This window comes from Crinia signifera, chromosome 4, assembly GCF_055691185.1.
Source record: "Crinia signifera chromosome 4, ASM5569118v1, whole genome shotgun sequence".
Lineage (NCBI taxonomy): Eukaryota > Metazoa > Chordata > Amphibia > Anura > Myobatrachidae > Crinia > Crinia signifera.
This window is the reverse complement of record NC_139220.1, coordinates 184,378,619-184,402,075: the sequence shown is the minus strand read 5'-3', so window position 1 is coordinate 184,402,075 and position 23,457 is coordinate 184,378,619. Positions and strand designations below refer to the sequence as shown.

The window sequence follows — 23,457 nt, the reverse complement described above, 5'->3', positions numbered from 1 at the left end:
CGATAAAACAAATTGGGTAGTTACAGACAGTCACAGAGATGGTAGGGCCCTTTTCGCAAGCTTACAATCTAAATGACATGTAGCTCCCTCCATTTATTTTCTCCTTCCATTTTCCCTTGCTAACTCTGCTAGCCTGCATGTTGAGCGATAGACAGAACACACAAACTTAAGGCTGTGCAGTACCATACCTCCTAACTGTCCCGCTTTTCGCGGGAACGTCAATTTTGTTTTTATTTTTTTGGACGTTCCAACGTCCTGCCTGGAGCCGGCTGTGTCCCCAGCCATTCAGCGTCTATTCTGTAGCCTGAGGGGCTGGGGACATAGCCAACAGCTCAGAAAGCCGCTAGACATGCCCCCACAGTGGTGAAAATGAGGGCGTGGCCTCATGGGGATCGGCCACACCCGGTCGCTAGGCCATGCCCCCAAATGTCAGGAACATGGGTTTGTCGCACAAGGTGTCCCTCTTCACACTGGTCAGATGTTGGGAGGTATGCAATACTGGAAGTCAGCATTAATTTGCAAGTTTTCAGTCTCCTTTGTGAGGGCTGGTGCAAGTGTGCACAGATAATGACTAGTATCAAAACATGTGGAAATTAGGTGGCCGCACATGCTGGATGTAAGCAAATGTTCCTATAAGTACAGTAGATCCACATTTGTTTTCCTATGCATGTAATGTGGGAGTAACAGTACAGTTCTCCATACCCATACAACTCTACATCCATCCCTAAGGCAGAAGCTGTTTTAAATTATGTACAGAATACTTTATATATTGCATTTGATTTATTTTACTTTTGTTCTTTTAGTTTCAAATGCATCACAATGTTCAGGGATCATCCACTGGGTCAGCATTTCCATTCTGTCGATGTTCTTTGTGGAGGTAAGAAACTTCCTTTAATTACTAAATAAATAAATAAATATTTTTTTCATGAAGAGTTTGTTTTTTCTTCTATTCTGCAATTTTTAAGTAATGTGGTGCTCTCTTTACTAAGCTTTAGATGGAGCTAAAGTACTAAGCATCCAGTTACGATCCTTTTCCAAACATGATTGGCTTGGACTTTATTGCCATCCACTTTATCTCTGTCCAAGGCTTCGTAACTGCAACCCCTGGGATGTTACATAAGAATGTGTGTTTCCTTGTGAAACAGTCATTGCTATCCCACAAGGTGGGTTCTAAATCATTGTCCTTACTTGCAGCATACTCTTCCAAATCGTATGCTTCTACAGTATATTGCATTTATTGTTGCCCCAGGACATTGCATCAGCTGGAATTCTGCAAAACTTCTTATTGTTTCAGAATATAGGTTGAGTCTTCCATATCCAAAATGCTTGGGACCAGAAGTATTTCTCCTTCATCCACTAGGTGTCACTGGAGTTACACTGGGGAATAGAAGGCGACCACAGGGAGCATGGGCACTTTAAAATAATTAATCAGTGTGACCAACTCCTCCCCTTCTACTTCCCCTCCCAGCCAATCTTAGATCGTGCCCAAAAGGGAGCAGGTCACATTTGGCTCATCTCCTGGGCTTTTTGATAATTAGGGCATAAAGCAGCAAGTTTTGCCTTTGAGGACAGGCAGATAGTTGCTGCTACTATCTGCCTGCGACGTGGGAGCCTGCCGGAGGGAGCCGGCTGCTGCTTCAGGGTTTGCGCCCGGCTCCCTGGCTGACAGAGACCACCGTCTCTGGAGCTGTAACGGGCGCCGCTCTCACGCAGCGTGCACCCGATCCTCCCCCAGCCCCACCGCCGACGGCATGGCCGCAGCACTGTGAGTATTACCCTGCCTTCCTATTAGAGGAAGGTCAGGGACACAAACGGCGGTGCAGCAGAGGGTTTTTTTAAACCTGGCGCCATTATGGGTGACGGAGCTGCCAGGCGGGGGGCAGAGTTACCGCGTGGTACTTCCCAGCAGGCCTTGGCATACCCCAGCGTTCCTGCAAGTCGCGGCGGCCATCTTGGACATTTGGCGCCGTTTGAACACGCTGATGGAGGCTCCACAGTTGCGCTGCAGATCTATCCTGACTGCAGTTGGGCGATTCCTGTCCCCTGGTGACCGTCCTGCTGAACGCTCTATCCGGTCTGTGAGTTACAGTGGGGATTAGAGCTAGGTGGAGACAGTTTGGGCTGTGTCTCAAACTTAGAGCTATAGCGCTCCTAGGTATATGCCATAGCGTTGTACAAAGCTCTGTGACAGCTCTTTTACTTTCACTGTCTCTCCCTTCCAGCATAATATATTGCTGCCTATCCTATACCTACTATCTGTGATCAGTCTGGTAGTGTGTGGTGATTGCTGGGTGTTCTGTTGAGCCATGGCAGGGGGTAGCTCCAAGAGGGTTACTTGCAAGAAGTGTGCTGTTAAATTTACACCTTCTAAGGAGGGAGACTCTGTATGTGATAAATGCGCTGCTTTACCCCCAGCTCCAGAGTCCCCCGTTCATACCCCTGTTTGGGCATCACAATTAGCTGATGTGATGTCTCATTTAGCTTGCGAGCTCTCTGCAGCTCAAAAGGACAGAGAAACTTCCAGAACTCAACAGGCTTCCTTGACTTCTGCTGTGCAGAGCTTAACAAAGGCCTTGACACCAGCAGAGGGCGCCATTGCTTCATCTTCTAGGCAAAATCCCCCTACCTTACTCAGGAAAAGGGTATTACAGCCCTCTGGGGATTCTGGGGAGTATGACGATATGCCTGATCTGGAGGAGGGCGAATTTGCCCTTCCAGATAATTATGATGATGATGATGATGAGGTGGAACCTGAGGCTCAGGCGTTAGTTGCGCAAGAGCCGGCCCCAGCCACTCCAGGTCTGGAGGACCTTATACATATGGTAAAGGTTGCCTGCAAGGTGTCAGATGACACAGACATTCCTGCTCGTCCTTCTTTCTTTGGAAAGAGACAAAGGCAGTCACCCACCTTCCCCCCAGCGGAGCAGTTGGATGAACATATATTGCAGGCTTGGAATCATCCTGATAAAAAATTCCAGGTACCTCAGAGGTTTCTGGCTGCTTATCCTCTTCCACCAGAGGGTAGAAAGAGGGTCGAGATTCCTCCAGTAGTGGACTCTTCAGTCTCACGACTGTCCAAAAAGACGGTTCTCCCGGTGCCGGGTGCAACCACTCTTAAGGATACTTCTGACCGTAAGTTGGAGGTAACCCTTAAGAACATTTTTTCAGCAGCTGGAATTATTCAGCGTCCGGCCCAGGTCGGGTGCTGGGTAAATAAAGCCATGGGGGTATGGGCTTCTCAGATCCTAACAGAGGTCCGTGAGGGCTCTGACCCTGCTTCTATTGTTCAGCTGGCTGAACAGATCCAGGAGGCATCCAATTATCTAATAGACGCCTCTTCTGACGTCTGCATGGTTGCAGCCAAGGTTTCGGCCTTATCTATATCAGCTCGCAGAGCTCTCTGGTTACGCCAATGGCAGGCTGACGCAGAGTCCAAGCGTGCTGTGGAGGCCCTGGCGTTCAATGGGGAGGTTCTTTTCGGGCCAGAGCTCGACAAGTGGATCTCCCAAGCAACGGGGGGTAAGTCCCACTTCCTTCCCTCAGCGGCTCCTCCAGCTACACGCAGGACCCCTCAAAGGCCCTCCTTTCGGTCCTTTCGGCCTACGACCAGATTCAGAGGTCGTTCCAGAGGCGGAGCTCCATCTAGAGGCTCCAGAGGACGAGGCAGAGGCTCCTCGGCAGCTGTCCAGGAGCCCAAGTCCTCAAAGCCAGCCGCATGACTGTCCACGGTCCCATCTGGGGGATCCCAGAGTCGGGGCCCGACTGCTGTCCTTCTGTCACATCTGGCTGCAGTCTTGTCAGGACTCCTGGGTAAGGGATCTCGTGACCCAGGGTTACAAAATCCATTTCAGGTTAGTCCCTCCAAACAGGTTTTTCAAGACCGGTCTCCCAGTCTCAGGAGACAAGGCGCAACTTCTGTTGTCAGCAATCAACAAGCTGCGGACAACGGGAGTTGTGATACCAGTACCCGAGGATCAGCGTACTCAGGGATACTACTCCAGTCTGTTTCTTGTGCCGAAGCCGGATGGCTCGGTAAGGCCTATACTAAATCTAAAGGATTTGAATCCGTTTCTACAAGCGGTCAAATTCAAGATGGAGTCCCTGCAGTCGGTGATTCAGGGACTGGAACAGGGAGAGTTCCTGGTATCCTTGGATATCAGGGACGCATACCTGCACATCCCCATCTGGCCTCCTCACCAGGCCTTCCTCCGGTTCGCTATACAGGAACAACACTGGCAGTTCCAGGCCCTGCCGTTCGGTCTCTCATCGGCCCCCAGGGTCTTCACCAAGGTGATGGCGGTGATGATGGAGGTCCTCAGGGCACAGGGGATTACCATCATCCCCTACTTGGACGATCTTCTTCTGAAGAATCGTTCGAGGGAGGCCCTGTTGTCCAACATACGACTCACCCAGGAGACTCTCATCAGTCATGGGTGGATTCTGAACTTTGCAAAGTCTCCGCTACAGCCGTCCCAACGTCTTCTCTTTTTGGGGATGATTCTGGACACCCAGCAGATGAAGGTTTTTCTACCGCCCGACAAAGTTCAGTCCCTGCAGGTCCTGGTCAGGTCGGTCTTGCGACGGCCACAGGTAACGATGCACCTTTGCACCAGACTCTTGGGGAAGATGGTGTCCTCCTTCGAGGCGGTACAATATGGCCGCTTCCACTCGCGCCAATTCCAGTTGTCTCTCCTTCACCAGTGGTCAGGGTCCCACCTGCATCTTCATCAGCGGGTGACCCTGTCTCCTCGAGCCCGTCTGTCTCTGCTATGGTGGCTCAACTCCGAAAACCTGCAAAGGGGCAGGAGGTCCGGCATATGGGAGTGGACTCTCCTCACCACAGACGCCAGCCTTCGAGGCTGGGGGGCGGTAACGCTGGAACACCAGTTCCAGGGTTTATGGACGAGGCAGGAGAGCTTACTCTCCATCAATGTGCTGGAACTCAGAGCAGTCTACTATGCTCTTCTGCAGGCGGGACACCTGCTGCGGAGCAGAGCAATCAGAGTTCAGTCCGACAACGCCACAGCCGTCGCCTACATAAACAAACAGGGCGGCACTCGGAGCAAGGCGGCGATGAAGGAAGTAAGCAGGATCATCCTCTGGGCTCAGAATCATGCTCAGGCCTTGTCAGCGGTGTTCATCCCCGGAGTGGAAAATTGGGAGGCCGACTTTCTAAGTCGGCAACATGCCCACCAGGGGGAGTGGTGCCTCAACCCTCAGGTATTTCAGTCCCTAGTACATCGTTGGGGGTGTCCGCAGGCGGATCTGATGGCGTCCCGCCACAACTTCCAGCTCCCAACATACTTCGCGCGGACTCGAGATCCTCAGGCCGCAGGGGTGGACGCTCTGGTCGCCCCTTGGCCGTTCCAGTTCATTTACCTCTTTCCTCCCTTTCCGCTGATACCTCGGGTATTACAGCGCATTCGCAGGGAGGGGGTAACAGCGCTTCTGATAGCGCCGGATTGGCCCCGGCGCTCGTGGTACACCAACCAGACGGATCTTCTAATCGACGAGCCGTGTCCGCTACCTCTTCAAGAGGACCTCCTCAGTCAGGGTCCCTTCATCTACCCAGATTTAGGACGTCTACATTTGACGGCGTGGCTGCTGAGAGGTCCATCTTGAGACATGCAGGTATCCCTAGGGCGGTGATACCTACAATGATGAGGGCCAGGAAGGAAGTCACCTCCAGACACTATCATCGTATTTGGAGATCCTATGTGGCGTGGTGCGAAAGACGCAGAGTGTCCTCTACTCTGTTCAAGAAGGCTCGGTTGCTCCTGTTTTTACAGGAGGGGTTAAACTCTGGACTTAGACTGAATACACTTAAGGTGCAGGTTTCAGCACTTTCAGTTTTTTTCCAGAAACGTATAGCTCTCATTCCGGAAGTCCACACGTTTTTCCAGGGGGTACTGAGGCTTCAGCCCCCTATTCGTCCGCCTACGGCTCCCTGGGACCTAGAGTTGGTCCTCAGGTATTTGAGGTCATCGATTTTTGAGCCGTTAGAAGAGGTGGATCTTCGATATCTCACTTGGAAGGTGGTTCTTCTTTTGGCTCTGGCCTCGGCCAGGCGCGTTTCGGAACTGGGGGCGCTTTCTTGTCGCTCACCGTTCCTCCAGTTTCACCCGGACAGAGCAGAGCTCCGTACCAGTCTCTCTTTCCTTCCAAAGGTGGTCTCAGCGTTCCACGTGAACCAACCCATAGTGGTTCCAGCATTCACAGAGGCTTCACCTGAGGATAAGTCTTTGGATGTGGTGAGGGCCCTGCGGATTTATGTCTCTCGCACGGCCTCTCTTCGCAAGACGGATGTCTTGTTTGTTACCTACGACCCAGTGCGTCGTGGATGGCCAGCTTCAAAGCAAACGCTGGCCAGATGGATCCGTCTGACAATTCGTCAGGCATACCTTGCTGAGGCTCAGACGCCTCCTACTAACATAGGTGCGCACTCCACCAGATCGGTGGGTCCTTCATGGGCGGCTGCCCGTGGGGTCTCTTTGCAACAGCTCTGTCGTGCTGCGACATGGTCAGGTCGGCACACCTTTGTGCGCTTTTATAGGTTTGATACCTTTGCGGCACCAGCTTCTCAGTTTGGCCGCTCTGTTTTAAGGGGATCTCAGCGCTCACCCACCCGGGTTGAAAGCTCTGGGACGTCCCCAGTGTAACTCCAGTGACACCTAGTGGATGAAGGAGAAACAGGGATTTTGTACTTACCGTAAATCCTTTTCTCCGAGTCCACAGGTGTCACTGGACGCCCACCTCAGCGCGGTTCTCCACCTGTTACGTTCAGTGTTAGGTTCCTATTGGGTAACCTCTGGAGTTTTCCCTTGTCAGGGTTATTTAAACATGGTTATTACACACCTGTCTCGTCTGGTTTGACTCTGTGTGTGTGTTTGTTTTTTCATATATATATATCTTTTTCTACTATACGTATTGAATGATGTTATGTTGTGATGAACCTCCTCTCGGATGTGTGTTATATCTTTCTGCTCCCTTTCGGGCACGATCTTTATGACTGCCTGGGAGGGGAAGTAGAAGGGGAGGAGTTGGTCACACTGATTAATTATTTTAAAGTGCCCATGCTCCCTGTGGTCGCCTTCTATTCCCCAGTGTAACTCCAGTGACACCTGTGGACTCGGAGAAAAGGATTTACGGTAAGTACAAAATCCCTGTTTTAAAATATTTGCCTACCATTGTGCGTTTTCTTGGGGAAGGGATTCATTGAAACATTATACATTTGTTTCATATATACCTTGTAGACAAAGCCTGGAGGTAATTTATAGAACATTTTTAAAATATTTTGTGCATTAGACAAAGTTTGTGTACAATAAGCCATCGAAAAAACAAAGGTGACACGATCTGTCATTCTCCAAAAATCTCTTATTTCAGAATATTCTGTATTTTGGTATAGGAGATTCAGCACAACACATTTCTTATGGTGCCAAATAATAGTTTGCCACCTCCTAGTTCCATGCCAATCATTTCTCATCGGCATGGCAAATGTGCATATTGGGTTTTAGACCTGAAGTTATAATTTATGTGGAAAATAAGAAAGTATGTACCTCCAGAATGTATTAAAAAAAAAAAAAAAAAATCTGGACAGTAGCTCCAATAGGTTCCTGTCCCTGCAGCGTGTGTGAAAGCAAAGTCCTAACTTTAATTCCTACTTCACTGTGTGTGCGCATTATCAGACCATGCATGTGCCCATAGCCAGGTAGGGATCCATAGGTAAATTGGCCAGAAAGTAGTCCATATATGGGCAAAAATGCATATCCAGCCTTGGTAAATGTCACAAATGGCAGCACTAATAGAAACGGTGTGATTAAAATGCTGGGGGGATAACAGCAAATATCTCATACACTATCTACCCTGGCCTAGACCATCCAGTGGATACCTAAAATTTGCAGATATTACCTGAGCATGCCCCAAACTGTTTTCTGAACTCATGTTGTATACAGGCAGTAGGTAGAGAAGATACTTATTCTGATGTGCATACTGTAGTTAAAACTAGTCAATGACCCAGAGCAAAAAGAAACAACTGCAATCAAGAGGATTGGTATAACTAAAGCTGGGCATACACATGCAAATAATATGCATTTCAGACCGTCATGCATTTTATCTGGCAGCTAGTAGCCTTGCAGTTGTTGTGGCAATACATTGTAAGATATCTCAGTGTATATGCCACAATATTAGCACTTCTCCCCTGGGAGGTGACCTTTCCATCTTTCTTCCCATATGAAGGAACTGTGAGGCAGCAGCTGGGAGACCTACTGTACATCTCTCAGCAGCCATCAATCCTCCCAGCAGCCCCCCTCCCAAATGGGAAGCTGGAAGGCGGGAACCCACCGATGGGATATCCGAATCACGCATACCTGCAGTAATCCAAAATTGGGTGTGATGGGCACAAGGTTTTCTTTTGGGTTTTTTTTGCAGAGAAAACTTTGCACACAATTAAATACCCCCATACGCTGTACAATAGCTTAGGCAATACGCCATTATTGAACGGATCAACCAAATCATTATAGCATGTATGCTCTGCTTCACATTCATTGACCCTAAACTATTTATCTTTTTATTTGGCTACTTATCCCCCATTATGAAGATACATTGTTTCATGTGCAGACTCATTTCTAACAGGAAATAATATGTGCGGATTCATTGCTGCGCCGGAACATTTTACTCCGCAACATATGTTGGCATGATTGTTTAATGAATATCTATTTGCCTTTTTTCATTACATTTCTTTTTTTATATCTGTGGGGTAACACTACAGAGTAGATATCTTATTAGCAATGGTGCTTCGCCACTGCTAATGGGATGCTGGCATCAGGGCTAATAAGAAAGCCCGGGCCGAACCTTTCTCCCTGATACCCGCTGTTATCAGGTTATTATTATCAAATCATCAGAAGATGTCACCATGCTTCAAAATGATCTTGCAATTCTAGATGAGTGGGCAAAAAAATGGAAGATGAGGTTCAATGTAGATAAATGTAAGGTTATGCACCTTGGGAGACACAACCAGTGTGCAAGTTACAACCTTAGCGGAGAGGAACTGGGTAATTCCAGACTTGAAAAGGATCTAGGAGTCCAAATAGACAGCAAACTAGGATGTAGTGCCCATTGTAATGTAGCTACAAAAAAGGCCAACAAAATTCTGGCATGTATTAAGAGGGGAATGGAAACTAGGGACTCGAGGGTAATTATGCCACTATATAAAGCATTGGTGAGACCTCACCTAGAGTACGGAGTACAGTTCTAGGCCCCACACTATAAAAAGGACATCATAGAATTAGAAAAAGTCCAAAGGCGAGCAACAAAGCTTATTAGGGGAATGGAGAATTTAAGCTACGGGGAGAGATTAAGCAATTTGGGACTATTTACATTAGAAAAGAGACGTTTAAGGGGGGACATGCTCAACGTGTACAAGGTATATCAAGGGCCAATATAAGGAACTGTCACGCACCCTCTTTTCTACTAGAAAGGAATCTAGGACGCGAGGGCATGAGTATAGATTAGAAGAAAAAAGATTTCATTCAGCTAGTAGAAAGAATTTCTTTACGGTCAGAACAGTCAAACTCTGTAACTCTCTTCCCAGAGAGGTGGTAACGGCTGGCTCTTTAAATGCGTTCAAGGCAAAGTTGGACAAACATTTACTGGAGAAAAACATCCATGGGTACAAATAAGAAATATAATTTGTCTGTAAAATACCAGAACCTACCAAATCAGCAATGGATATCTATACCAGGTTGAACTAGATGGACGCAAGTCTTTTTTCAGCCTTACCTACTATGTAACTATGTAACTATTCATGGCTTGTGAAGCAGAACCCTGATAAGCAGCCACCGGGACCCTTGATAATAGGGACTTGGACTCCAATCCCATGTGTTTTCGCCTGATCACAGGTCCATTTTTCGATCATGAGCATTGTTCATTTCTTGCGATATACGGTTGTTTTAATTGGCCAGATAAACATTGGGGCTAATAGGATATTGCTTCAAGGTGCACCTTGTACCGTCTTAAGATATTTTTTTTGTATCGAGCTGGTTTATATCATTAGACATTTTATTATACTCTATATTTCTAAAGGTGCCCATACACAATGCGATAGCACTGCATCGCAACGGATTGCACGCGTGCGTTTCGCATGTGATTTGCATGTGATGCTATCCACGGGCAGTACAAAAAGTATGTGCAGCACATACTTTTTGTACTGTGCAATGCGATGCTTGCGGGAAGTTAAGATATGGCTCCTTCAGGTCAACCTACATTGACATGACAAAGCCACATTGTGACAAGATAAGACAGTATGTTGGTATAATGAGACAATAGATAGTGGTTTCAGTCATCAGTGATCTCCCTAGTTGTGCCCTTTTGGTTCAGTTAGTCTTCATCTTGTTTGGCCTGTTTACCGTAGTGGGCAACGATAGCTTCTACCTCTAATTCCCAGGGGAACTTCCGAAAGCAATTTCTCTGCTTATTTTAGTCTTCACTGGCAGTTCCAGGGAGAGTAAACTCCTTCCCATGGGACAACATTAGCAGGGAGCACTTCAAATGTAAACTCAATGCCAGGAGCTGAACACTAAGAGGAAATAGAGACCGCTGCCTCTGTTCATCATTTCTTAAAAGGGCACCTTTATGTACAGCATTGCCAGTGGGGTTCACAGCAGGATCAAAGTATGGCCGATGTTCTTCTAACACATCGACTGCAAGGTTAATTGGCTTTGACCCAGGATACCTGCTAACACCTACAATAGGGGACAAGACTGCCACTGCTCCGCCTCCACTGCAGCAAGTGACAGAGAGCCTGCTGCTGGATTGTGACCATTGACCGCTGATTTTACAGTGTCTAACCTACAGTGAAGCCAGAGCTCTACCAATTCACTGGGTGCTCCAGTCCCTGTAGACTGTCTGGAAGTGCTATCTATATCATTCTGTAATTCATATGTGTATATAATATATAAATGTCTAATAGTGTGTACACGCGGTCCGATTTCCTTTCCGATGTTGACGATATAGTCAACATCGGATCGGCATTGGATCAGAATCTGATGCAGATCCCGATGCGCGTTCACGTATCGGAAGCCAGAAAGTCTTGGCTGCCTTGTCTATATAGTGCAGATCTGCACTATATAGTCAAGATTGGATGCAAATCGGATGTGCCATAAGATCCTATCCACGATCCTATCTGATTGGATCGTGGATAGGATCTTAAGGCACATCTACAGTGTGTACACACCATAAGTGTCTGATTTTACTGATATGCCACTAATGGTGGGTATTTATTCACACCTAGGTTTTTACTACAGATTTCCTCTTTGTTCCTTTTGTAAGTTATTCAAAATACTGCTGAAATAAGTGCCCGTCTTCTTCTTAAAAGTGTTCTATAACATAAACTCCTTTTTTGTCAAAGTTAATTATAAATTGGCAGGTTTGCGTAAATTCTGTTATTACAAAAAAAACATAGATATGGCTGTGTTTTAGAACACAATTGAAAAATGTTTTTTTTTTTTTTTTTCTATTTTTTTTATCAGACCGTGTTGAGGATCGTTATTCTTGGCATTTGGAATTATATTGAAAATAAAGTTGAGGTAAATATTTCACTTTTTTCTATTTTTTTTTTTTAATGTAAACCTATTGCAAACTTCAAATGTTTGTAGTACTTTTTTTTTTTTTTTTAGAGAAATACCCGGATCTCAAAACGGGATCTTATTGGCTATCCAGCTGTCACATGTTTTGAAGCAAATACATGTTGGGAGGGGGGGTGGGTGGAGGGATAAAAGCCACCACTTGTTTTCACTCCAGTTTACATATTTTATATGTTGTAGTTTTAGATTTACATTTGAGTAATGTCTACCTTTTTTTTTTTTTATTAATGTCTTGTAAAAGAGACATCTGGTGTATTTTGCAAACCGTTAAGTTTGGGGGAATGGGGGGAAAGGGAAGTTCAGGGTCCGCACACACTATGTTTGTAATTGGACAAATATCCCCAAAAACATTTTGGGAATTCATAAATCACCTTATACATGCGTTTTGGCGATGGGTGCTATCCGGGCAATATAATGAACATAGGGACTGGAAAGAGAAAGAATTGCACTATGGATGCACACCAAAAGAGAAGAGAGTTGTTGGGGGAGGGTAATTTCCCCCCCCCCCCCCCCAAAAAAAAAATGTTATATATAAAATGTAACTTATTTGTATTTAGGACTAAAAAGAAGAGAGGCCAACATCCTGTGTCGATTTTTTAATATATAGAATCTCACAGGGTGATCTCCTTCTGGGACTTGTGAAATTTTAAAGAATTTAAAAAGACTTTAGACGTACATACATGCAACATACATTAGTGACGTGCAATAGCACGAAAGAAAGAAAAGTGATATTTATAGGGATAAAAGGTTCCCCTTAAGCTGGCTACAGATGATACTGTGAACTGGTTCTGCTGTGTTTTTCTGGGTTTAATTCCCAGTCAAGGAGGTGTTTTTTCCTTTCAATGTCCTTTTTAGGGGTTTTAATTCCCGCTCTGAATGGACTTGTGTGTATGATTGTCGTTTCTCTACGCCGAGAAACAGGGCGGAAGCAGCCTCTCCAGTAAGGGCAGACACAATAGAAGCCCATTGGAGAAAGAAAACACATGACTTTCAAAAAGCCAAACGATTGGCTGAGGTGTATCAATAATTATGACACGCAGGAGAGACTCGGCTTGTGGCTCTGAGGAAGCTAAGCTTGTGAAACACGTGTCAGCCTCTAGCTGGCTACAAATGTTTCCAATCATATTGAAATGTCTAAATAACGAAACAATGTTACTGTGAAATGTGTGTGTAGTTTTTGAAGCCCTACAAAGGGATAATTAGTGAAAGTGTTCAGATACACAGCCCTGCATAAGGGAGTCAGCTTTAATACCATCCGATACCTGTCTAAATTTGGACAGTCAGGCACTACCTATTAACGCTGCCGTAGCTGAACCATCATCAGCAATACTTTAATGCTGATTATAGAGACATAGTCATATACAGGATAGTCAGCTATAATATCATTTGAAATCTGTCAGCACTAGATACTATTAGTTTCAGTTACAATATCTTCTGAAACCTGTCAGTATCTGATATTATTAAGCCCGGACAACCTGTCATCATTTATTAACCCTGTTCTGGCTGACCCGATATGGGCAATACCTCAATGCTTATAAAAAAAGGATCGAAATTTTGAATATCAAAGCCAGTAATATAGTATAAGGGTAACCAACTATATTGGGTGTGATCAGTTGCTATATATCCAAATAACGGATACAATTCCCAAATATTATATTGGATATAGAGCAAAAAACAGGATCCATCCCAAATAGAGTGCACTTTCTCAAAAACATCACGAGATGGTAATAGCCACCCAGGCATACAATGAATAAGGGATACTAGGAAACCAGTAAATAATAAACTATCTGGTATTTATTAATCCTAGTATCGGATAACATAATGTGAGGTGGTCCATGTATGATATGGGAATAAAAATTGCTAAAACACCTTTCTAGCACGATAAGTAGCTCTGTGAGAGAGAGCCAAGATAGCCATCAATTAACCCATAAGTGGCACGCAGAAATAGAGACTGCGCAAATTAAGTCTGGGATTCAAATTGCGGATACCTATATACCCAGAAGCCACTTAACTAAAATAGTGCATGTAACCACACAACAACATCCATAAAAGATGTCATGAAGTGCTGACAATCATACACACATAAGTCCATTCAGAGCAGGAATTTAAACCCCTGAAAAGGACATTGAAAGGAAAAAACACCTCCTTGACTGGGAATTAAACCCAGAAAAACACAGCAGAACCAGTTCACAGTATCATTTGTAGCCAGCTTAAGGGGAACCTTTTATCCCTATAAATATCACTTTTCTTATTGCATGTCTATTTCGCTTATGGCTGCTGTATTTTTTTTTATGTGTCTGTCAGGTACTGGATGGAGCTGTCATTATATTGTCACTAGCTCCCATGGTGGCTTCTACTGTGGCCAATGGACCAAGTAGTCCATGGGACGCCATCAGTCTCTTCATTTCCCTGCGGATATGGAGAGTGAAGAGAATTATTGATGGTAAGTGAGGTTCACCTACCATTCTGTATAATAATGTATACTTTTGAGGGGTGATCTGGTCTCTGGAATGTTTTGAACACATATATAATATGCTTAAAATAAAATCCAACCACCACTTAATTTACCCTTCTTAACTTTGCATGTTACTATTCTCCATTCTCTGTTTACTTTACTATTACAAAGACTAATTTTCTTCCTCGTATCATGTTATAATCTATTTTTCCCCTCCTTCCTTTAATACAGCACCATTTTCTTGTTCCTTTTTTACCTTCATACTTCCTATTTCCATTTGTTAAGCATATGTCCTTCATGGGTTGACTACTTTCCTTTTTACTGAGATTGTATTCCTAGTACTGTAGTTCCAGTATCCTATGCATGAATACATGTGAACATAAGTGTGTAGTTCTGTGCAGCGATTTGTGATGGCTTAGCATGGATAGGATTCCTATTCTGAAGGACATCTGTACTGAAGGTTGTAAACACTAAGGGTATTTGTCATTTGTTTTTCTATTTCTGTAATTCTGTTGATAAAATAACTAATGTAGGTATAAAATACTGATCATTTCAGCGTTTATAAACCTGGAAATGTTTATTTACCTATGGGTGGCACTTGCTTAAATAGCATGACTTTTTGGTACTTGTTGCGATATTCCCGGTAAATTAACAGGTGTGCTTGTACAATGAAATATCGCATAGCATTGTATGCTAGCAAATGGCATGCAATGTGATTTTTAATTGTACAAGCACCCTGATGTGTGCTTACTATGTTAATTGCACCCCCACTATCAACGCCAACCCGAAGCGTGGCGAGCGGCGGCGATACGCGTCCTCCGACCTTTTCATACCCCCACTATCCACGTCGGCGTGGAGTTGATTTTAGATAGTGTGGCGAGCCGATGCGGAATACGAGCCCAAAGAGTGGCGAGCGGACGCTGAATACATGTAAAGTAATCCGTGTCCCCTTGCGGGGCTCGCTATGCTCGCCACGCTTCGGGCTCGCTGCGCTCGCCACACTATGTATTGCATGCGTTTCGATTTATATACGATCAAAATCGGGGGCGCCGTGCTAGGAAACAAGTACCGACTTATTTTTCCCCCCAGCTGTCTGTTGAAATGTCAGCATCGCTTCACTCTGTCACCTATTTTCTCATAGCAGAAACATACGTGTTATAGTGCATTGCAAACTGCAGTTTGTCACCTACCCATCTGTCCATGTGCCAAGAAATAAAAAGCATGCAGCGAATAGACAGTTTCTGAACACTATGCCCTGCAGAGATTTAGGTTATCACATTATACAGACTACCTACAAACCTGTGTTGTAAGGGACCCCAATAGAAAGTCCAAATAATGGTTTTAATACAAATTGTGTATGCAAATCTTATACAAGCATATAGTAGACAGATCTGTGTGTATATACTCTTACTAGTTGAGTAAAGCTGTTCACCTGCTCTCTCCTGTCCCTGCAGCCTATGTCTTACCTGTAAAAGTGGAGATGGATATTGTGGTGCAGCAATATGAGAAAGCCAAACTGATCCAGGAGGAGCAATTGGAAAGGCTGACGCAGATGTGCCAAGAGCAAGCAGTCAGTAGCGTGTCTTTGTTATATCAGAAATACTACATTACAGTAATATGGAAGTGTGCACAGAGTAACCTGACAAAGCTCAACATGACAAATGTATCTATAAGAGTGTCTGGTTTTGTTGCATTAAATTATTCGTTTAAATGTGCTCTTTTTACAAACCACTAAATGTGCAATTTGGAAAGCAGCAATCCTATTTATTGTTAAAATAGTACAGAGAATATGTATTTCAAGTTTACAAACAAATGAGCCTTCATGGTCACTTGGCTAAAATGTAGGTTTGATCTGCCTCAGAGGTAGGCAACCTGAAATACCAGTCCTGTATACCTCTTGCTTTATAAATCCAGCGCTAGAAAGTACTTTGGATTACCCTAGTTCTGGGGTAGCCAACCCTAGTCCTCGAGAGCTACCAACAGTGCATGTTTTGCAGGTCTCCTCACAGAATCACAAATGAGCTAATTAGCTCCATCTGTGGATCTTTTAAAATGTGTCGGTGATTAATGAGTGCAGCTGTGCAGCAGCTAGGTTGTCTGGAAATGTGAACTGTTGGTAGCTCTCGAGGGCTAGGGTTGGCTACCACTGCCCTAGCTTCTTAAACATTTGAGATAAAGTTCTGTCTAAACCCTGTCTAGATTCCCAAACTTATTTAGGCTACCGCCTTCTTTTCAGGAAAAAAATGACTCTGCACCCCCTCTGGAATTCTGACTTTTATTTTTAATCGAACAAACAGAAAGATGCAGTGACCAATTTTATTGTCTTATTTATCTATATTATTCTACCTATGCCCAACAACTTGGTAAAGCAATTCCAACTTTAAAACTTTTTTTTTTTTTTTGTACATCAACCATAGTCACATAGTATATACCTCCTTCTTGGTAGCTCCAATTCCTGGTTCCTATCCAATGGCGGCATTGCATTGATAACCCTTATTCTTCAGAAAGCAGTGTGGAGTACAACCCTTGGATTAGCCGCACTGTGCAGCTGCATGACGGCACTCTAAGGTGGCTCAATATGCTGCCAGCCCAGGTTGTCGATACGTCTTGACCAAAACCCAACCCTGCAATAGAGGGAGTAGTGGAGTAGAACGGTGCGGCACCACAGCAGTGCGTGCCGATATTATGGTGTGCCTGTGCGTGCTAGTACCCCCTGCACCATACAGTGTGAGAGAGCAGATGAGGAAGTTTCCCACAGGCAGCACATCTGATCTCACTGCAAGACCTAGTACTCTCCCCTTTATCTTGAATTCCCCACAGTTGCATACAAATCAATCACCATCCCCTGGATTGTTTCAGTGCCCCTTAAGAGGCGTTATCGCCCATTTTGGTCTAATCTGTCTTGCACATATGAGGAGATGCAGATCGACCAGCACCAGAGCATTAAGTTAGAAGCTCTTTAGAACTACCCTGTGTTAAATTTAGTTGCCCAGCACGCTGTCAAAAAGTGTGCAGCTTATTCTATATACCTGAGCCCTCATTAATGATTATATGGGATCAAATGGCCTGTGTTCTGGATATGCTGTGTTGTATCCCTTCTATACATTTTACTCATAAGATTGGCAACAAGTGTCTCCTTTTATAAGAGGTACTGATCAGGTAGTAGAAGTAATACATATTAGGCCGTAGTATTCTGCCATTCAATGAATACAGTATTGTGATTGGTTAATATTTTAAAGCATTTTCCAACATTTCATACACGTAATTAGAATGGTTATGATCAGTTAAATTATCATGTCTATCTTCTGTCGCATTTGAATGGATGGTATATTTTTTTTTCCACAAACTCCAATGCTGGGTTTGGTGTACATGTTTCAGAGGGCCAGATGCACTATGCTTCAAAAGTGATCAAATGGAGAGTGATGAACAACCAACCAATCAGCTCCTGCCTGACATTTTTCAAACACCGTGACATGGCAGCTAGGAGCTGATTGGCTGACTTTTTATCACTCTCCATTTTATCACTTTTGAAGCTTAGTGCATCTGACCCAGAGTGAGCGGTTGACCGTACATTAATTGGACTTCCTACCTGACTTTTGTTTCCTCTTCTAATGTACATGAAGTATAATTGCTTTATTATTTAATAGATATACACTTGATAACCTATGCTGGTATCACATGTTTTAAGGTTATGGCTTTGTTGTACACAATCCTTCATTGTGGATGAGACCAAAAGTAATTTGATGTCATCTTTTTTTTCTAACACTAGATGGCAGTCATTTGATTTGTTAATCAAATGTGGCCATTAAATCTCCAGTTACTGTTTTTATGAAGTGTTCTCACAAGTCGTATTACTGTACTTTCACTGCTTTCCTGTGGTGTACAAAACACTCCTGGATATGTAGATTCATATAAAGAGGTAATTTTGCTTTCATTCCCTACAAAACTAAGAAATCCTGAAGCCTTGTCATTTGACTTCATATTTGGAAGCTCTTCATAAGGTGTTGCATCAGTGTTCATTGAACCTAAAGTTGATATCGCTGTTATTTCTCAGTTTGAAATCAGGCAGTTGAGAGCTCACCTTGCACAGCAAGATTTGGATTTGGTTGCAGAGCGAGAACGAGCCTTAAAACTCCCACATGTCCTACAGAATAAAAATGACCGGTTCAAGGTAATGGCAAACCGAGATTCTGATGAGGAGGCGACAGAAAACATCACCGAGCTCTCACATGGTGAGTACACAGGTTACGGTTTTGTTCACAAAAGCTGTGTAATAAACACATAATGTACAACTAAATACATACTCCAAATTTACAATCACCATCATTTCACAAAATTTGTTTCATTGTGGGTGATAACATGCTCTGCACAGATCAGCAGAAAAGTGGGTTGTGTTTGTAGAAAGCTGGAAAAGTGCTGTCGTGAGGTTTGCAATCTAAATGCATTGAATTAAAGCTGCAAGCTACTATACTTTAGATCGCAGGTTCTCAAACTTGGTCCTCAAGACCCCACACAGTGCATTTTTGGAGATCTCCTTACAGAATTGCAATTGAAATATTTAGCTTCAACGCGTCTGATTAATGAGTGCACCTGCTGGGTGACCTGGAAACAGTGAACTGTGTAAGGTCCTGAGGTTATGGAGGGAAAGACGGAACAAATTTAGCAAATGGTGTATTCAGGCGCATGAAAGAGTGGCTTCTCTAATGAGCTGCTGCTTAGGTGGGGTGTATAGTCAGGCACCCCTGGGTAATACAATGTAAATGAAAGATGCGTGGAAGCAGCGCTAATTCTAATTGTACAATTCACAACAATGAATGTTACATTAATAGTTAAATGGTAATTAAAGCCGGATTGACGATCCAAAAATTGACATACTGTATAAGACCATCCTGCTCTAATTACCATTTAACTATTAATGTAACATTCATTGTTTTGTGGTTGTCCTGTTATAACTGGATCCTCCAATATTGCACTGGCATAACAGGAAACCTGCTTGGCTAACAGATTGTCTGGGTGGCACTACCACTTAGTAAATATACTTTCATTGTATGAAAACAGCCCCTGTAACCTCTGACCAACTTGGTCTCCCATGATGGACTGGACCTCACATGGCCTATCATACAGCCTTTTGTTGAACAACTGATTCACTGGGTGATCAAGCGAAGTCCTGCATGGCCATCAGAATTACCAACCTAAATCAATGAAAATCTCATCAGTCACATTCATACTGTGCAAAACGTAGCCAGTTTCCGGAAAAAGGGTACCGGTCAGTTAGTGTCTTCCAAAAACCATTTGTCCTCTTGCTTCAGCATTGATAAATTGAAAAAGTACTTCTTATTGTCTTAACATATTACTTTTGAAATAATTATTTTTCCTAATTTCTAACCCATTTCCTTTTATTTAGTGAAACAGACTGCTATAGCCACATACAGAGCATTTACAGAGCTAAAGTATTTCTATCCCAGATATAAGGCAGACATTGTTTCATTGCTTTTATGTATTATTTTAGAAGTGTGTGACACACACAATATTTAATTTTAGTTTTTATTATAATAATGCCTTTAATTCATATAAAGTTCAAAGCAAAACGTGTTGATCAGCCACAGGTCACTGATTGTCATTGCCCTGCTGTGGTGCTGAAAGGGTAGGGGAATGCATTGCATGCACTGTGTGGTCATGTGGCAGCGACTATGAATTATAGATGAGAACAATGGAAAGACTGAACATCAGATAGCTTGCTGCTGTGCATGGTTCTTATAGCCGAACAGCCCACAGCTATACTCATGCTCATTCTAAACTCTCACATTAGCTCGCAGCTCTCCCTTGACTGCAGGCTATTCAACCTCAACACAGCCAAAAAAGCTTTTAAACCTCGGCTCAGACTAGGAGAGCAGACTCGTTCCATCTCATTGTCAACTTTGATTGTCTTCAGGATGCAGAGAAGTCAGGAGCGGCGGTGTGGGTCATATAAAGTGGAGAAAATGTTGAACGGAAAACATCTGTTTGTTTCACCTGTTAGCCACAGAGTGCTGTAGAGAGCCACTCACGTTCCCAGAGGACTGTGGGATATACAGCTCTCTGGGAAATGGGAACATTCCTGAAACATTACAGCTTTTACAGCCGATAAACCACACACGCTGTGGGTAACACTCTATTACCAGTACCCAACTCTTGAAGCATTGAGACACTTAAAGCTGATAAACCACAAGCGCAGTTGATGATTTTGACCAACACAATTTCTGACACAGAAATTCTTGGAAGGAGTAGTGACTTGTCACTTGTTGGATCAAGGAAAAATTTAAAGTGGCAGACTGTCAGGTAATAGATTGGGCTGTAATCGTGGCACACCCATGAATTTATTTTGCCATCCTATACAAGCATGGTTTACGAATATATTGCAGTGAGCCACACACATGCAAAGTGCATATCAATAACATTATGTACCAGGTCATTGGGAGGCAACATGAGTTCTATGGCCTTGGAGGTGATTCAATGTCTCATAATGGGTGTGATTCATTAAATACTATTTTATCAGAGCAAGTGCATGACTGAATAGTTGTGCTGGTGAGAATCATCAGTAGCCAATCATAGGCTGAACTGCAGCATATAATGGGAGACATCCATATTACTAGGTAGATGACCAAAGAAAAGAATGTGCTCTGACCAGGAGGGCTGCACATAACAGTGAAGGTTGCCAATAGTCCATAGATAAGTCTGAAATACTTTGCATTTGTAGCCTTTAAAGTTTCACTCCATGCTTACTGTGTCATCCGTACAAAGAAGATCAGTGGCGCAAGTAGAAATTATTTCTTAGTGGTACTATAAGTGCGTATGGTCATGTGTCATGAGGGGGTGTGGTCATATGAAACTAGATGAGTGTTTACATGACAATAGGGGAATGGCCACATTATGCCACACACCATAAGGAATCTTACACATTATGCCCCACGCGGTAATGCCCATTACACATTGTCCCATACTGTAATGCTTACTTCACATTATTCCCCACAACCATGTACACGTCGACCTTCTGTCAGTGTTGACCTAGGGTATGTCAACTATTCTTAGGTGCTGACATAGTCACTGTCGACCAGTAGTGGTTGGCCTAGACATTGTCAGCCCAGGGACCGCATTGATCAATAAACCGAAAGAGAGCATTTTTTCTACATTCTACCGGCAGCTTTATTTGACCATTGTTACAGAAGCATAGGTGAACAAACCTGGCTCAGGGTCCAAGAAGACCACGCATAGGAGTTGATTCAGTCACGCTCGTAGTGGGCTGAATTAAGTCCCCAGGCCGATGTTTGCCCGGTGTGAGGCTGAGGCGTTCGCTCCAGTATGGGCGGGCATGGGGTGGAAGCATGGGCTTGTGCATAGAATTGCTGGTCGTACCCCTGCAATCGCAGGCATGCAAATGCCTGCTTGGGGTGGATGGCTGATGTCACATGATGTCAGTGCCTATCCTGAATTCGTCGGGTTGCGGACACTTTAAAAATGTCAGTCCAGGCTGAGTTTTCTTTGCGAACAGTGGAGAAATCATTCAGTGGTTAGTGACCATTGAAGGATTTCTCTTCCGTTTGGCCACATGCTATGAAGCGGCAACTTGCTCGCTAGGCTACGAATATATCATTTATAAGGGTCATTGCATTATTATTGGCAGTTGGAAAAAGTCCAGACAGGACGGGGACCTTGCTGTAATATAACGGAGAAGTGTAAGGGACCAGTAGGGAGACATTCATTAATGAGAACAATTGTGTTATTGTGTGTATTGTTTTCTGATGTAGTTACAATTTGTGTTTCCAGAATACATGAATACTTTTACTGGGTTATTGGCATCACTCTTCTCTGTTACATTGGCTGTGATTTATACAATCTGTATGTTCCCATGTCTTATGAAATGTAGGTTATTGCTTAAATTCTTACATAAGATTTAATAAAATAATTTCCTCATAAATTGCAGATTCATTATTTGCCAATGAATTGCTCACAAGTTTCCATACGTGACATGTTGCAATTTGTTTTGCAGAAGTAATTATGAAAGATGACATGAACAATTATATTACACAGTATTATAATGAGCCCAGCAGTGGTAAGTGTATATTGTGTATGTGTCTGCATGCCATAAACTCTCTTATCCCAACATGTGAACATGTGCATTAATGCAATAGTCAACACTTTTGTCAATAGTTTCCATAGATGACTATTATTTCATTCGTAATTGTAAACCTGGCTTGAGTACTCTTTAAGCATTTCATTCCTTTCTTCTTTTTATTTTTTTTTTATTTTTTAGAAGCAAAGAAAGACCAAAATAGTTTTCGGGCAACCTATTACATAAGTGGTTGTAATATGGCAAATATTAATACATAACTTATTTATATCACTTAAAATTGTCAAAAAAGTAAATACACTTCAATAGAATATGTGTGTATGTGTATATATATATATGTGTGTGTGTGTGTATGTGTATATGTATGTATGTATGTATGTATGTATGTATGTGTGTGTATATACGTGAAAACTATCCTACTAAAATTGATAGAAATTAGGTAAGATGTTTTTCTACCCAATAACAATAGTTTCTGCTAGTAATGCTAAATTGGCATACACCAATGTTGGGGATAATGTGTATATACATTGTACAGCGGCAAATAAAACAATCTAACAACTGATGGCCCTAAATCATTGCTATTGGAATGGGGCAGTTGTAACGTGTTCTGTGCGTGAATAATAACGTAATATGCTTAGAAAGGTATTGGTAGCAATCATTGTATGTTTTAGGCACCGGTAGCTATTGTAGCTTTTTCATGTGTATAAAAAAGTACTATTCTCTATTTCCTTCTTCTCGCCAGTCTAAGTGATCTAAATAAAAGTTATGTGTTCATTTTTGGCATATTTTAACCATATATGTAAAAGGATGCCCCAAAAGGCTATTTTGTTTACTCTCTTTGCTTCTCCGCAATCATCTATTTACAGTTACCCATACTGTATATTTTGGGAGCACCAACAACCATTCACTCCGCTTATGATGTCGATGTTTTTCATTTGATTCTGTCTTAACACTACCAAGCCAGTGCTAATCCTCCTCAAAGTATTTGTGAAAATCCTTTCTAAGTATACCATTGCAGAAAATATGTTGTCCTGGTTTTTTGCCTAAACCGTTTTATTTTAAGCAATTACTGCAACACTGGAAATGTAAGGGATACACACTGCGCTGTCATTCAGGATAGTAGTTTCTATAGGTAAATATAATAATATATAACACGCCAAGCACAATGAAGGAGGACATGCTGTGATTAAATATAAAAATAAAAAGATTTTATATGGACACAAATGATAAGTTAAAGATCAAGGTGGGTAATAAAC

At 43.2% G+C, this 23,457-nt stretch overlaps 1 protein-coding gene across 2 annotated transcripts in view; it reads left to right on the top strand.

Annotated features, from left to right (window-relative positions):
* TMEM266 (transmembrane protein 266) overlaps window positions 1–23,457 on the top strand; it is a 40,222-nt gene that overhangs the window by 14,016 nt on the left and 2,749 nt on the right. For both annotated transcript variants that reach the window (XM_083183163.1, XM_083183162.1), the window contains exons 4-9: window positions 804–877; window positions 11,526–11,582; window positions 13,944–14,082; window positions 15,549–15,664; window positions 18,149–18,326; window positions 22,121–22,183. In XM_083183163.1, coding sequence (XP_083039289.1) covers window positions 804–877; window positions 11,526–11,582; window positions 13,944–14,082; window positions 15,549–15,664; window positions 18,149–18,326; window positions 22,121–22,183 — 627 coding nt within the window. The remainder of the gene's footprint in view (window positions 1–803; window positions 878–11,525; window positions 11,583–13,943; window positions 14,083–15,548; window positions 15,665–18,148; window positions 18,327–22,120; window positions 22,184–23,457) is intronic.